We start from the raw sequence: 15,257 nt of genomic DNA on the forward strand, positions 1-15,257 counted from the left end.
GAAGTCCACACTTTTAACACAAACATGGAGAATCAGGGTTGCCTTGGGTTGACATAGCATCTTGTTGGTATGTCATCTGATTGGTTTACCATGACTACTTTATTCTTCCTCAGCCAATCAGCAGCACTTGTGTGATTGTTTCGCCCCGCTAGGTCCCAGTAAGATAAAGCAGACAGCTTCAACCGTCTGTGTGTTGAAAAAGTAACACATCCGCAACGCATTTTCTTGTTAGTAACTGTAACGGCGTTGTAATGATAGAAATAGTAATCCATTAGAGTTAAGTAACACCATTACTAACAGTGCTATTCCTGGAAACAAGTCCGACTCTTGATTTCATCACTTAAGGAATATTCACAAATTCCCATTGTGTCGTACTGAGAACTGGAAATTGTTGTTCATACATTTATTTCATCACGTCTGGATTGTAGTCTTTGTTTATTTGTCTTAAGCAAAACTTCCTGGGAATCAGGTTGTTCAGAATGCTGCGGTGACGTCGTCTAAGTTTTCCAATTACTCACAGCATGCAGTGACTCAGTTACATAGACAGCATTTTAAGATTCTGCCTTCTAGAGCTCTCCATGGACAAGAACCAGCATTGGGGAACACTGTACATCCCGAGCAGGTCTCTCTTCCTTTGAGTTTAAGATCTGGGAAATCAGTGGTCTCTTTTGCTTAACATTTGGTTTTATCTTCTGGCATTTGAAAGGTTGAAAGCATATGGCCAATAAAATGTTACTTACTTACTTTTAACTTATCTTTTTGGGTATCACAATCAGGTTGAAAACGGAAACAGGCTGTAAGAAGATAGACTGATATCAGTCCTCGCGTTAATAAAGGTCTGCCTGTGTACCAAATAGTGAGCAAGAAGACGATAGTAAGTAAAAAGAGAGAGAAAATTGTCCTGAAGGTAATGGGGATAATGAAGCGAGGACAGATCATATTAGAAGTGCTACAAAAATAAAATTGTATTTTTAAGGTTTTTTTATATAACATTTCATAAATCATATTATACTCATATCACACTCAATCATCCTTAAATAAAGAAAATCGTGTACTCTTAAGCTTGATACTCCAAGCAAAACTCTACAATAAAGTAAACTATAATATGAAGTGAGGCTGAAATGTGAAGAGATTTCAAACTGTTCAAACATGGATGCATCGTAGATTTTTCTTATATGTGTCATATGATTTCCTGATTACTGGCAATTCTAGTTACCACTACAGATTGTTGTGTATAGTTGTTAAATCAATTATTTGTTTGAAAAGACAAAAACATCTAAAGATACATGAGAGATATACAGGGTGGGCCATTTATATGGATACACCGTAATAACATGGGAATGGTTGGTGATATTAAAGTCCTGTTTGTGGCACATTAGTATATGTGAGGGGGCAAACTCCTGAAGATGGGCCGTGACCATGGTGGCCATTTAGAAGTCGGCCATCTTGGATACAACTTTTGTTTTTTCAATAGGAAGAGGACCATGTGACACAAACTTATTGGTAATGTCACAAGAAAAACAATGGTGTGCTTGGTTTCAACGTAACTTTCTTCTTTCATGCGTTATTTACAAGTTTCTCTTTGTTCACAGCCATTGACATGTCGAAGAGGTTAACACATGAGGAGCGGATCGAAATTGTGTTGATATCTGGTGAACGCAGTAACCGGGTCATTGCAGCAGATTTCAATGCAAGACACCCTACGAGACCACCCATCTCCCACGCTACAGTTCAGTGTTGAATTGGTCAAAATGTGGACTCAAGAAAACTGTTACTAATGAAGAAACATCAGTGGCTGTCCTAGCTTCATTCAGCAAGAGCCCACAGCGTATCACTCGCCGCATGTCACTGGAGAGTGGCATTAGTCGAACATCCCTTCGGCAGATATTAGCTAAATGGCAGCCTTACAAACTCCAGCTACTGCAGCATCTCACCGAGGATGACCCAGATCGGCGCACAGAATTTGCAGAATGGGCAAAACAAAAATTGGAACAGGACCCTCAGTTCACGCAGAAGATTTTGTTCAGTGATGAGGCAAACTTTTATGTGAATGGTGAAGTTAACAAACAAAACCACCGCTATTGGTCTGACACTAACCCACATTGCATGGATCCCTCCAAGACTGTTGGAACAACAAAAGTGATGGTTTGGTGTGGTGTGTGGGGTACAACCATAGTGGGTCCATTCTTCATCAATGGAAACCTCGAGGCCACTGGATATTTGAAATTGCTACATGATGATGTGTTTCCCTCTTTATGCACTGAAGCTGGCACGTTCCCTGAGTTTTTCCAGCAAGATGGTGCACCACCACATTATGGGTGCCAGGTCCGAGCATTCCCAGATGAACAGTTTCCTGGAAAGTGGATTGGTCGTCGTGAGCCACTTGAATGGCCCCCAGGGTCTCCCGATCTGACCCCCTTAGGCTACGTCCACACGTACACGGGTATTTTTGAAAACGGAGATTTTTCGTTTTCGTTTTAAAAAAATAATCCCGTCCACACATAAAGGCAGAAATGAAGGAAAACGCTGCTATGAACATGCCAAAGCAGCAGGTGGCGCTAGATTCCTAACCGTGCCGAAATGTTGGCCAATCAGAAGTCTAGAAGCCTCGGTGGGAAAAAGTAAACAAAGCTGGGGCATAGAAGCAGAACCGAGTCGTCTGTGTGGAGGGACAGTAACTGTGTGTATATGTAAGCATTTAAACACTGCAGAGAGTAGAATTAACAGTATTGTAGAAATTCATTTCACCGAAACAATAGCGTGGCGCACAGTGTGACGTTAAAAAATGCGCACACCTTTGACGCTGCATTTTCTCCATTTTTCTAGTCCACACGTAAATGCAAAAACAGAGTTTTCAAAAATATCCACCCTGGCCAGAGTTTTTAAAAATCTTCGTTTTCAGTGACCAAAAACGCCGTTTACGTGTGGACGAAAGGTGCAAACGCATAGAAAAATCTGTGTTTTCAAAAATACCTGGGTACGTGTGGACGTAGCCTTAGACTTTTATCTTTGGGGTCATCTGAAGGCAATTGTCTATGGTGTGAAGATACGAGATGTGCAGCACCTGAAACTACGGATACTGGATGCCTGTGCTGGCATTTCTCCTGCGGTGTTGCTATCAGTGTGTGAAGAGTGGGAGAAGAGGGTTGCATTGACAATCCAACACAATGGGCACATTGAACACATTTTATAAGTGGTCAGAAACTTGTAAATAACTCATGAAAGAATAAAGTTACGTTGATTGTATAGAAGTCTATGAGAAAGCAACCCTTCTCCTCCTTTTCACTTTCAAGCCTTACTTACTGACTGACATTATTACCCTCATTAAGGACCACAATACAGATGATAAAATGGGCTATACTATAGGCCGGGGCTGCCCTAGGGAGTTTATGATTGACAGGTTCTGGTGTTATGAGCATACAGTGTCCCTTTCACTCAGATCTGTTCCTTTTTATCAACTCTGGTTTCAAAGCACTAAAATAGTAACGGCCAACATGCTTATCAATGGATAATATCACAATGACTGCATCTTTTACATCTAGTAATGGACAAAAATTAATTCCAGAGACCATAAAAAACGAATCTTCTTTTTTGCATTTTTCTTTGTAACCTCGATACCTTTTGGCCCAATCAATCTTAGGGTTTTGGGGGTTTTTTTTACAATCCCATAAGATGACAAAAGTGTTTTTGAAAACTTTGGCAACAGATTTTGGTAACATGTTAGTTTCTCAACTTTCATGTTACCACAGTTTAAGATACAACGTGCGTATCTGAGATCAAATGATGGTGGGGTTTGGCAATGAATAGGGTCTGACTCATGAGATCACTAATGTAATGAAGCCTTTGAGCTTGAGCCATTCTGTCCCATTGTTTCTCATCCTGATTTATGTCATTGCATCCCATTTGATCGCTCTGTTGGATCTTGTTTAAACATCATTTCCCCTTACTGGAACTTGTCCTGATGCATGCTTAGTCATCCAGGTAAGGAGATCTGAGACGTTGATTCTGTTCATCTGAACGTAGCGTTTTCAGTGGGAGAAACATTTCATCAATCATCCAAGTGACTTCTTCAGTCTCAGCTGACTGCAGGTTTCCCCAACCTAATGTAGCCAGATGGGTTACTCTGCCTTCTCCACCTCTCTCTCTCTCTCTCTGGCTGCTGTTCGGGTTGGGTTGAGTGGAAACACACCTGCACTCTAATTGCAGGGTGGCGACTGTCAGTATAAGGCCATGCAGGCTTCATTTCCCTATTAATTGCTTCTTTGCCTTTTGTGAGTGCAGTATCAGGCACCAATGCACTTATTTTCTTGGGATAATCAGGCAGTTTCGATCAGGCTCTACAACAGTTACAGTTAGGCCGTATGTGTATCCTCCTATCCACTTTAAAGGTTAAATAAGTGGTATAGTGGCGTATTGCTGTCCTGTTTACAGATTGGCCGACTTACTTATTTCCAGCCGTTGTGGAGAGGGCCGCCGCTGCACTACTACTAGCAACTGATATAGCGTCCTTAATTCTGGGGTAAGTAGCATTTGGCATTATTTTGCTACTGACTATAAATTAGAATAAAACATAGCTGGGCTTGAGTTAGAGCTGGGCGATATATCGAGTTTTTAAAAAATATCGATATATTTTTATACGAGATATAAGATGTGACAATATCCTTTATATCAATATAGTCTATGTTACGTTATAATTATACTTGTGGAGCCGCAAGTTTGCCTCTCTTTCGTCCACTTTCGTCTTTACGCAACGTTACTCGGCCTCGCCTCTCCTTCACTGAACACAACTCCCCCTCCTCCCCCATCGCTTCACCTACAGGAAGCGACAAGATGGACACGGCAAATCTCCGTTAACGAGTTACTGCGCATCGCCCCGTGCATGGGGCTGGACGGCGTCAACGTGTTAGCTAGCTAACCACGCTAACGAGCTAACCACGCTAACGCCATGCAGCCCAGAGGTGCTGCACGGACTAAAATCCTTTCATTTTCTCAAAAGTTGACAGCGCGCCTTATGTATGAATTCTGGTTGTGCTTGATGGCCGCGAACCGATTTTATGTGGAACACGGCGCTCAGCAATCTGTCAAAAAATGTTTTAGTACGACTTTAGTAAGCTACGGAGCTGCACCGCTTGATGGATTGTCGGAGCATTACGGCTGAGCCTCGCGGAGTGATACGTACTGTGCTTCAACGTAATATTACCCTACTGTGTATAAGGACCATAAATGGCACCTGTTGAGAGACGTGGTTGCAAAGCGGATTGCAAACTCCAGGCTGTCAGTCACGCAGTACAAGTTGGGAACAGAGCAGCTTTGAAATCTGTCTTTGTTATTGTGCTCAGCGTCTTTTAGTTTACATTTTGACTGCACAATTGTGAGCTTTTTGTTATGCACAAAAACAACATTGTTTTCTTTTATTTATGGAGCATTATTATTTAATAAATGCTCATAATTTATTTTTGAGTAAATTTTATGTACATCTGCTCTATGTTAATAAAAGTGCCTGTGTGACATCTGGGACACAGCTTTGACTAAGAACTCTCTTTTTGTTCTTACTTTATGGCTTTAAAAAAAAATATCGAGATATATATCTTATATCGCCATCCAGCTAAAAAATATCGAGATATGAATTTTGGGTCATATCGCCCAGCCCTAGCTTGAGTGATCTCTTGCCCGTTTATTTTGCTGGTGTTTACTTACATCTGATATTTGTACTTGCACGTTTGACTTGCTCCAGTCGCCACAGAGAGCGCCTTTTTGGAGTGTTTGCTAGGATCAAATGTCATAACGACCATCATCGGTGCAGGCAACTGTTTGCCTGTGGAGTGTAAATTCCTAGGCTTGTGTACTTTACTTTCTTTGTTTTAAAAGAGTGTGCGTCTTTTATTATTGTGTGCTTGGAGTAGATTTTTTTTAGTTTGACTGTGAGCAATGAACCTGGTGCTAAAGCTCCTTTTCCATTAGTAACTACTCGAATCGACTCACTATGGCTCGCCCCGACTCAACTCAGGTTGACTGGTTTTCCATTACAATGCAGTACTACCTAAGGCCATGTCTCCGCTTTGGCCTTCCGTCCACACTGAGACAGCGTTTTTAGTCAAGGAAAACTGAACTCTTTGAAAAAACTCTCCAAAGTGGATACATTTGAAAACGCCGTTTTCACGTCACAGTGTGGACTGCGAAAACGCAGTCAGCCCATTTAAAAAGCTCGGTGCTTTTCCTCGACATTTAGCAGCAACATTTCAAATATAAATGGCAGATAGAAATAACGCAGGTCGAATTGTCTTACATTTCACGCATGTGCAATACAGGAACAGTTTCAGTCATTTCAGTGTGGATGAACAACTGTTCGTAAACGATTACAAACGATAGTGTGAAAGCAGAGAGTTTTTAGACAAAAACGCTGTTTTCAAATTTATCCGGATTAGTGTAGATGTAGCCTGATGTGTGTGGTCTCTCTCCCCACTTGGTGGCATGCAGTCTGACGACGTCACATTTTAGTACCTGCTCACTTGGAACCCCGGGTGGGGAGGTGCTAAAATAGTACTTGGTAGCAGGTATTATGACCACAATGGAAAACCCTTAAAACCGTAGTAAACCGTGCCAAGTCGATCCAAGTAGGTACTAATGGAAAAGGGGCTTAAGTGTCCTATTAGATTTTTGAGACTTTTTTTTTTTACTTTTATTTAACTTTTTTCCCCAACAAATATAAGACTGGTTCACATCCAAAATAATAACACTACACAGCACTAGAATATTACAACATTATGTCCATAATTGTTGTCCACTAGGATCCAGTTTACAGGTTACTCCCAGTGCTTCCAGTGGTTTCTTCCATTTGTCCACAAAAATTCGGGAGCTCCCATCAATATAGTGTCCCAGCCTGATCAGAGTCTTAACTTCAATGATGAGCGACTTCCATAGAGAAATGGAGGGAGGCTCAGCCCCCACCCATCTCAACATAATGCTTTTCCTGGCCAACATTAACAGTGACTGAATTACATGCTCATGTTGTACCAGTGAGACAGGAATATATCCCAATATACACATTATTTGGTTTTCTGTCACCTGATGACCAATGGCTGTACTAATATTGGCGCAGACCTCTTTCCAAAATGACTGGATAATAGCACACTCCCACAAGCAGTGGAATCTAGTGCCCACTCTGACCTTACACTTGAGACAGTTTGGAGATGTTCCCATATTATACTTACTATAAATATACGGAGAAATATACACATTGTGCAAAATTTTGTGCTGCAGTTCTTTAAATCGGTTACAAACAGAGATTTTAGATGGAAGGACCAGGATTTTGTCCCATGCCTGTATATCTATTTCACATTTAAGCAGCGTCCCCCAAGATTTTCTCAACCATGCCAGTTTATCCACAATTAGGGCATAAATCTCGGAATAAAACTTTGATACAAAATGTTTATGCTCCCTATTATCCAGAAAAAATTTCTCCAACCGAAAAGAGGCAGTTGAGATTTGTAATGATTTAGCATTTTTTAACACATAATTTCTCAATTGCAAATACTTATAAAACTCAGTCTTTGACATAGAATACTGGGATTCTATGTCTTGTCTTCAAGGATTCAAATGATTTAAACTCACCATGTTTAAAGAGGTCATAAAACCTCTTTACACCTACTTTATGCCATCCCACAAAGCTTGACCCTACGTTCTGCGGCAGAAGGTCAGGATTATTTATAAACGTTGACAAGATATTAAACGGAAGACTACCGTTAAAAGATTTTCTCAGTTTTCCCCACGTCCACATAGCATTATATATCAGTGGGTTATGCTTTATTACATAAGGTAAGTCATTTAGACTTTAGATTTTTGGGACTTTTAATGTTCTTTTTTGTTTTTTACTGAGGTGAACCGAGGATAAGCCAGTAGCTGTGGAACCTATGGTGGTGGGTTGTTTCCACTTTTGTTGTACAGCACCTTGGGTCCAAAGTTGGTTGGTTGGTTGGTGTGTCTGTGTGATTTTTCTCTCTCATGGTCCTCAGCTTCTGGTAAGTCCAGGTTGTTTTATCTTTGATCAATGGTTGCTAATCAATGATACATCCAGATTAACAGAGTCACCTTTATGGACTGAATCTTGTCTTTTCTTCAGATGAGCCAGGGCCACTGCTGTCAAAGAATGATTTTTATCTCTATCTGCAGGAATTCATATTTAGTGGCATTGCTCTGATCTGGGTGCTTCCCTTCCACATGCATACAAGGGAAGTGTAAGGCAAGGACAGCAGCAGCAAGACCCCAGCACAGAGCACAACAGGCAACATTGAAAACAAGGGTATAGGTGGGTTGCAATGTAGCTTGCAGATGCACAGCAAACACAGTCAGGCTGAAGCGGCTTAAATAGTGTGACCTCTTTTTGACGCATAGAAGAATAATCAAGCCATCAACTGATGTGGGCTGACACTGAGACCAGTTGATCTTCCTGGATTACACCATACTTGACTTCATGATCTACCAGAATTCACTCGTCCCGTCCGCTGTCATGCCGTACTATAAAATGTCAGCTGTGTGTTTGCCAGAATCACTGGACTCTGATCTGGACGGCTGCCATTCATTCAACTGTTTTATTAGCGTACACATAAAACAAACACACACAAGCAAGCAGCGCCACCACGTCAGGACTGACATCTGCTCTCAGACCCACTTTATGGTTGCAGTGTATACTATGCATGTGTGAAACCAGGCTGTTAAGAGCTCGCTTCCATATTTGTATCATATGTTTTTATTTGTATATTGGCATCTTTGTGTACATGTCAGTTGGTGTCAGTGATTAATGAGCGTAATCCACTTCCTTATTTCTATAATAAGAAAAGAAAACATGATAACATCATATAAATTTCTCCCCTGTACCTGAGCCATTCAGCTCCCTAAATAAACTAAGAAATGCATAAACTAGCTACAGAGAGGACGGTGAAAGGTTTTTATGCACACCAAATAAATACAATACATTTGAATATGATGTAACTATGAAAATATTGAAAGCTATTTGAATGTAGGCTGTACTTGGACCAAACGTATTAGTCTGTACTGGGTGTCTGGTGTATTGTTTTTTCTGTTCACTTTCTAAATTTGTGTTATTGCGCTAATCTTTACTAATCATTTTAAAGGTAAATGCCCAGTTAATATGTCCTAAATAATGACTGAACAATGAAATTTCTGGATTTCACGGCAATCTGCTTCAGACTTGTTGAAGTGTCTTAGGTGGGAAAAGTGGTGGACTGGCCAACCAAAGTGCCATTCTTTAATTTACCTGATTATATAATGTAAATATTAAACTGATCTATTAATATGATTTCTGACTCGCTTCTCTGACACACCTAGGTACTGTAGTTCACTGATAACCGCCAATCTGACCCACTGCATGACTCAGATACAGCATTATATGGCGCTTCCGTGTCTGCCCTTTGAAAACACTCATCGATACAATTCTTCGCTCACTTATTGTATGCTTAAAACATTCAAACAGCCACTGTGGGATCAATACTAGGATTTGCACACAACACACACACAGTTACTGCTCAGGTGGTCCAGGTTTGCTTCCCGAGTTTTCCCTCAGTTCACAGCTTCAGCCTGTGACAGGGACATCACTGTCTCACTCTGATAACATGGAGCAGCTTAATGTTTAGCCCAAGACCCATGCACATGCACACACACACACACACACACACACTAGAGAGCTAAGAGATTACAAAGGCACAGAGACCCATATGCCGACAAGCAATGGAGACGAGTAAACTCAATGTGAGGCGAATGCGAGGTAACGATCAAGGTGAGTTATAACTGCTAATAGCATTTTAAAATGTGTAATGACTGAAGATGAAAAAACTTGAGGTGGTGCTACCTGCCACTGCATCTTTATTTCTTCTGCACTGAGTGAAGAAGCAAAGTGATGGAGTTCAATTCTGTACAGATGGTAAATTATTACTGATTGGATTGACTGGGGAAAATAATTGACCGTGAAAGTCGCCTAGCTGATATTTATAGCAAAGTGAAAACTTGTTGAAGTCAGTCTAAGCCTTTAATTTGCTAAGTAGGGCTATTAGCCTGTTAATCCACACGAGAGGCTGTCAGCTGTGCTGCATGGCCTGAGAATGAGCGAGTGAATTCATTTTGAACTTGTAATAATGTAAAGAACAAAATTCAACAAACTTTTCTTTCTCTTAAAATTTTATGATTTTTTTTTTTTTTATCTGGACAGGAAAATGCTGGCAAGAGAGATTAATGTTAAACACGCTGTTTAATATATTAATAGACTTAACAGCCTTCGACACCCGTTCAAGAAATTATGAAAACAGGATTTATTGCTCAGACTTTACAATTTCATGAAAGAGAGCGTTGAATAATGTAATTAAAAGGAAGGGAAATGTCTTTAAAACAGACTTTTATCCGTAAATAATCTGATTACTTTTCAGAGCAGGAAGCTATTTCCATCTATGGTTGGAGTAATTTATCGTTTCATTTTTTTCTGATTTTGATCATCTTACTTTACATCCATGAAAAACAAAAGAGTGAGAGACATAACCCATAATCCAGAGACATTATGAGAAAAAAACGTGGCACAGAATAGTTTGTTGAAATCAGTAAACTTCTTAAGTTTGGCTTTTAATAGTTGTATTAACATTTACAAATGTAAATCATCTCGATAAAATTTATAATACAAAAGCTTGAACCTTCCACAAAAAATGAGAAAATAGGAAGTGAAAACTAAACTATAGTCTTTGAACTTTGGTTAATTAAGGCTAGCTGTTACCCCCAGCTAACGTTAATATTTTGTAAATATTGTTTTCTGATGTTTACTTCAACATATTTTACATCTAATTTGTTTCACAACCTAAATATTAATTTTCAGTGATATTTCTGACCAGGCAGCATCTTCCTTTAAAACCTCATTTCAGTCCATGTAGCACATACGTGTGTGTGTGTGTGTGTGTGTGTGTGTGTGTGTGTGTGTGTGTGTGTGTACATATATATTCGTATTTGTATGTGTAAATGCAAGTATGTGTACGTGTACATAGTGGTTTGCTCTATATGTCTGAAATAAAGATACAATAACAATATATGTAATACTGTACATTCAACCTACAGGCTGACTGAACATTGTAGAACAGCTGGAGACGGGGGGGGGGGGGGGGGGGGGAGTTAGTCTGACACAACCCAAAACTAACGTAAAGCAATTATTATAATTTTTATTTTTATTCTGTACAAATTATTTCAAATAAAAACACTTTATGGCCAATTGGCTGTCAAAGTCTTGTCTGTGCACAGTAAACATTAGAAGTGAACTGAATTTATTAGGCTGACAGGTAGACAGACAACTCTAAGAAAAGGGTGCCCCAGGCAAAGAAATAGTCTGACGGCTTTTTTAATATTTGAACTGTTGAACAAATGAAACAAATAGAAGTTCATACCTCTGACAGCACTAGTGCCGAATTCAATTAAATGTTTCTGTCAAATCACAACAACAGGCACCTCTAGTTACTTTGCATTATAACGTGAAACCCTGCAAAAACAGAGAGAAATCAGTTGAACAGTCTTACTGCTAAGCTGAGCTAAATATCTGGATGCCCTTAATATTTACAGCAAAGAAATGAGAGCACTCATCTAATTTATTCTCATCATTTATTAGCCCAGGCTTAATCTGTTTACTCTAAACTATTAAAAATCTTTGAAAAGTTATTTAGAAAACTACACATATTAAATAGTTTAAGAAAAGACGAAAACGCCTCGTCTGGGGATCCTCAGCCCTTCCCATGAAGGTGGCACGGATGCCCCTCCGGTGGTCCTCGTTGGGCTCTCGCACTCTGAGGCCTCTGGATGTCTGGAGCCTGGATCTCCTCCATGCCTGCTTCATGCCCTGGGGGACGGGGCTATGGCTCCCTACATCCTCTTGCAGACCATTACATGTGGAAACCATTTGAATACAAGCGCGCTGATCCACACAGGTGTGCACACGCGTGATCACTGTTCGTAGACTTAAATTACACCTTTCTTGGCTGCTACTTCAAAGCACATTGTGCGCTGTCTGTCCTGTGTGCTGCACAACAAAATTGAATATTTAGTACTTACTGCTGTTTACACTTAGCTAGATTAATGCGATGGTGTTGTGTTTAGTATGTTGCTTTGGGTTTTTTTGCTTGTTTTCTATTCTTTCTCTCTCAACAGGTGATCCAGGAGATTTTTCTTTCTCACTGTCCCTCTCCCCTTCTGTTCTTCTTTTCTTTCCTCTTTCTTTCTCCCTTTCCTATCCCTCACTCATGTCTGTCCCGTCTGTAACAACTGAAAATAAGAAAAGAAAAAAAAAAAGAAAAGACGAAAACATCCAGTAATTTCTGTCTCTTTTTGACAGGGATTGTTGAAAATGACTCCCCAGCAGAACCACATGGCAGCAGCTCTGTTCGACCTGTTTCTGCTCTTGTTCGTCTCTACGTGTATGCGCTGCATGGCTGCCTCTGCGAGGTGGCCTTCACTGCTGTGTGGGACTGGTGCAGCACCCAGGACAGGAGGCTGGCAGGCCACAGCAGTCTGTGGGCGCTGCCCATGTATGCCACAGCAATCTATCTCATGGAGAGGCTGAGGGCCCTGATGCTCGCTCAGAATCACCCACTGACTGTGCGGCTCGTGCTCTACACTGTTTTCATCTACCTGTGGGAGTTCAGCTGGGGTGTGGGGCTTAGTTTGTTGGGAGCCTGTCCATGGGACTACTCAGGCCATAGGTACAACCTGAGAGGACTGATAACTCTGGACTATGCACTTCCCTGGGCTGTGGCTGCATATATAGCAGAACAGCATGTGATCAGGCACACTTTAAGAATAAGACTGCATAACTGAACCGCTGTTGTGACGATCTGGACTCATGTGCTTCCAAAACACTTGATTAATTAATTTCATATTAATTATATTAAAAGTAACTATTCTGTTGTTTTTAGCAGTATAATAAACCTGACTGGGAAAGTACATTAAAGGAGTAGTCTTGATTTTGGAAAATAAGATAACAAAAAGTCTCTACACAAAGCCACAGATATGAATTAGCCTGGACACTTGGAAAAATAAAATATTATGAAGAAACAGCAGGTGTAGTTTTATAGTAAAGTGAATAAAAACAGAAAGAATGATCAACAATGAGCTTTGAACTATTGAGAAAGTGAAGCCAGCTTTCTTAAATCCTTTGATCTTTTCCCAAAGGATTATTCACACTAAGCTAAAAGAATCCAATCGCTTAATACAGTCAACACTCACCTTTTTATATCTTTGCTTTAAGAAGCAGTTTTACTTTAAACGTTTAGCCTCATTGAAAGCAGAAGAAACTCCAGCAATCTATTCTCTCAATGCAACATAAATACTCTTCTCTTTGTAGCTTCAAGGCCAAATTCATGCACGTAAGCGTACAAGGAACTCTCCAATATTTCATCCTTTAAAAAGATTGTTTAAAACAGCTTGTACCGATTTGCAATGAGGAAGTTAGTGTATGTATTTTTTTTTTAAAAACCTGAACAATAACAGCACACGTGGTTCAGCACTTTTATGCACATTACACAAAGGCAAACATAGATTTACGCTCTGTCTATGCAAGACAAGACACAAGCCTATTTAAGTCTCCACAGATAACGTGTCCTGCAAAGTAGTAGATGGGAGCAAAAATTAAACAAACAGTGAGAATAAAAAACAGGAAATGTCCACAAATGTAGCTAAATGCTGAAAAGTAAGTGTCAGACCAGAAACCAGTTAGTCAAAAACACAAACACGTACCTTGCGTTGTGCGTTTAGCCCTGTACATTTGGCTGTGCTGTGATTGGTGCCTTCCTGGTAACATTTTTTGCTGGTGCATCTAAAGCAGTAAAATTCTGAATTCAAACAAGCTCAAATTTCAGCACTGGGGGTAAATAAAATAGTAGACAAAACCTAATAAGTGGGCTTTAAATTATCTTCATATATGACAATAACATCATTAAGCTTACGCACTGCCACCCCCAAAGTATCTGGAACAATTCAAATCTTTATTGAAAGGCTCTTTCAGACTGTCGACCGAAGGCTAATTACACTGCTGATTTATAAAGTGTCACCAGTTCTTAAATGTCAGCTTTGTAAGAGACTACATGACAAATGTAGGTGGTTGAAAAGCAGAAGACAAGTACTCAACCAATCAGAAATGTCCAGCGCAGCAAGCTCCACACCCATAGTTCCCATTACTTATTAATAAATATTGTCCCACCTAGCTGGAAGGTTTTATTGCAGGGCAACGTTCCTGGATCTTAATTTATAGCTTACGCGTCCATGGGAAAAGTGTAGTGAAAACAATTCAGAAAATGTTCATTAAAAAAATATTTGTATTTGTTTTTTTAGTCTGGGTGCCATCGATAATTATGACTGGCATCTCACAGCCAAATATGCTTTGAACTCATTTACAGTCATTTGTGCATTACTGGGGGAAATCCCGTACTCCATTAAACAGTGGTGATTAAATAGGAACCTGGCAGTTGGCACCTAACAGCAGTGTCATCTGACAACAAGGCTGCGTTCCTGATACTCATTGAAACTTGTGTTTTTAAGTCCTTTGAGCCACTGGGACTGAAGTTTATGAGTGACAGTCATCTTGCAAGGAAAGCACATAATGTTATTTCTGTAGATATTTATTTATTTTTCTCTCAGCACTCACATACAATTACATCTGATGGGAGAGTACAGCTTTCACGTTCTTTAATCACTTTTATTGCAGGGTTTACATCCTTTAGTCTTTATGTGTTAGTCCATGAAATGCTTCTCAGTGAGCAGGACAGCGGTTTCTAATACAGATGTGACTTAGAGTTCATGCTTGGATTGAGGAGTATTTAATGATTGAGGGTATCGATTCATACAGCTACAAGTAAGAAAAGTAAAAAGAAAAGTATCCATAAATAATTTTTACATGAAGATTTACTCACTTTTCAGAGCAAGAAGTTATATTCATTTATGGTTGTAATACTTTAAAATGTAATTAATTTTCTCATTTTAATCATCCTCTGCTATCCGGGGGGAAGGAAACAAAAGAAAAGAGAGTGAGACAACACAAAAATCAGAGACATTTTAAGAAATGAAGGTGGTTGAAATCTATAGGAAAACCTCACAGCAGCAATGAGGGTAACAGAAGGAAAAGGCTTTGCTAAGACTTTATTTTAGACCTAAAAACACTTGTTGTTGTGTCTTTCTTAATATCAAATTTTCCTTGTAAATTTCTCCATACTGTTTTGGTGACCAGG

At 39.8% G+C, this 15,257-nt stretch overlaps 1 protein-coding gene and 1 long non-coding RNA gene across 3 annotated transcripts; both read left to right on the forward strand.

Annotated features, from left to right (window-relative positions):
• Positions 1 to 4,425: 4,425 nt before the first annotated feature.
• Positions 4,426 to 9,269, forward strand: LOC143421826 (uncharacterized). Of its 2 annotated transcripts, none has more exons than XR_013101426.1 (3): positions 4,426 to 4,519; positions 8,170 to 8,305; positions 8,392 to 9,269. It is a non-coding gene; the product is annotated as an uncharacterized LOC143421826 (long non-coding RNA). The 2 variants fall into 2 exon arrangements; XR_013101428.1 differs by lacking the exon at positions 4,426 to 4,519 and adding an exon at positions 7,882 to 8,018.
• A 394-nt stretch (positions 9,270 to 9,663) lies between these two features.
• On the forward strand, positions 9,664 to 13,063 carry LOC101477954 (transmembrane protein 229B). Its single transcript, XM_004554585.4, has 2 exons — positions 9,664 to 9,793; positions 12,371 to 13,063. Exons 1-2 carry the CDS (start codon positions 9,745 to 9,747, stop codon positions 12,850 to 12,852), a joined length of 531 nt encoding a protein of 176 aa, XP_004554642.2. The 5' UTR covers positions 9,664 to 9,744; the 3' UTR covers positions 12,853 to 13,063.
• Positions 13,064 to 15,257: the final 2,194 nt, after the last annotated feature.

Source organism: Maylandia zebra, linkage group LG13, assembly GCF_041146795.1.
Source record: "Maylandia zebra isolate NMK-2024a linkage group LG13, Mzebra_GT3a, whole genome shotgun sequence".
NCBI classification, from domain to species: Eukaryota; Metazoa; Chordata; class Actinopteri; order Cichliformes; family Cichlidae; genus Maylandia; species Maylandia zebra.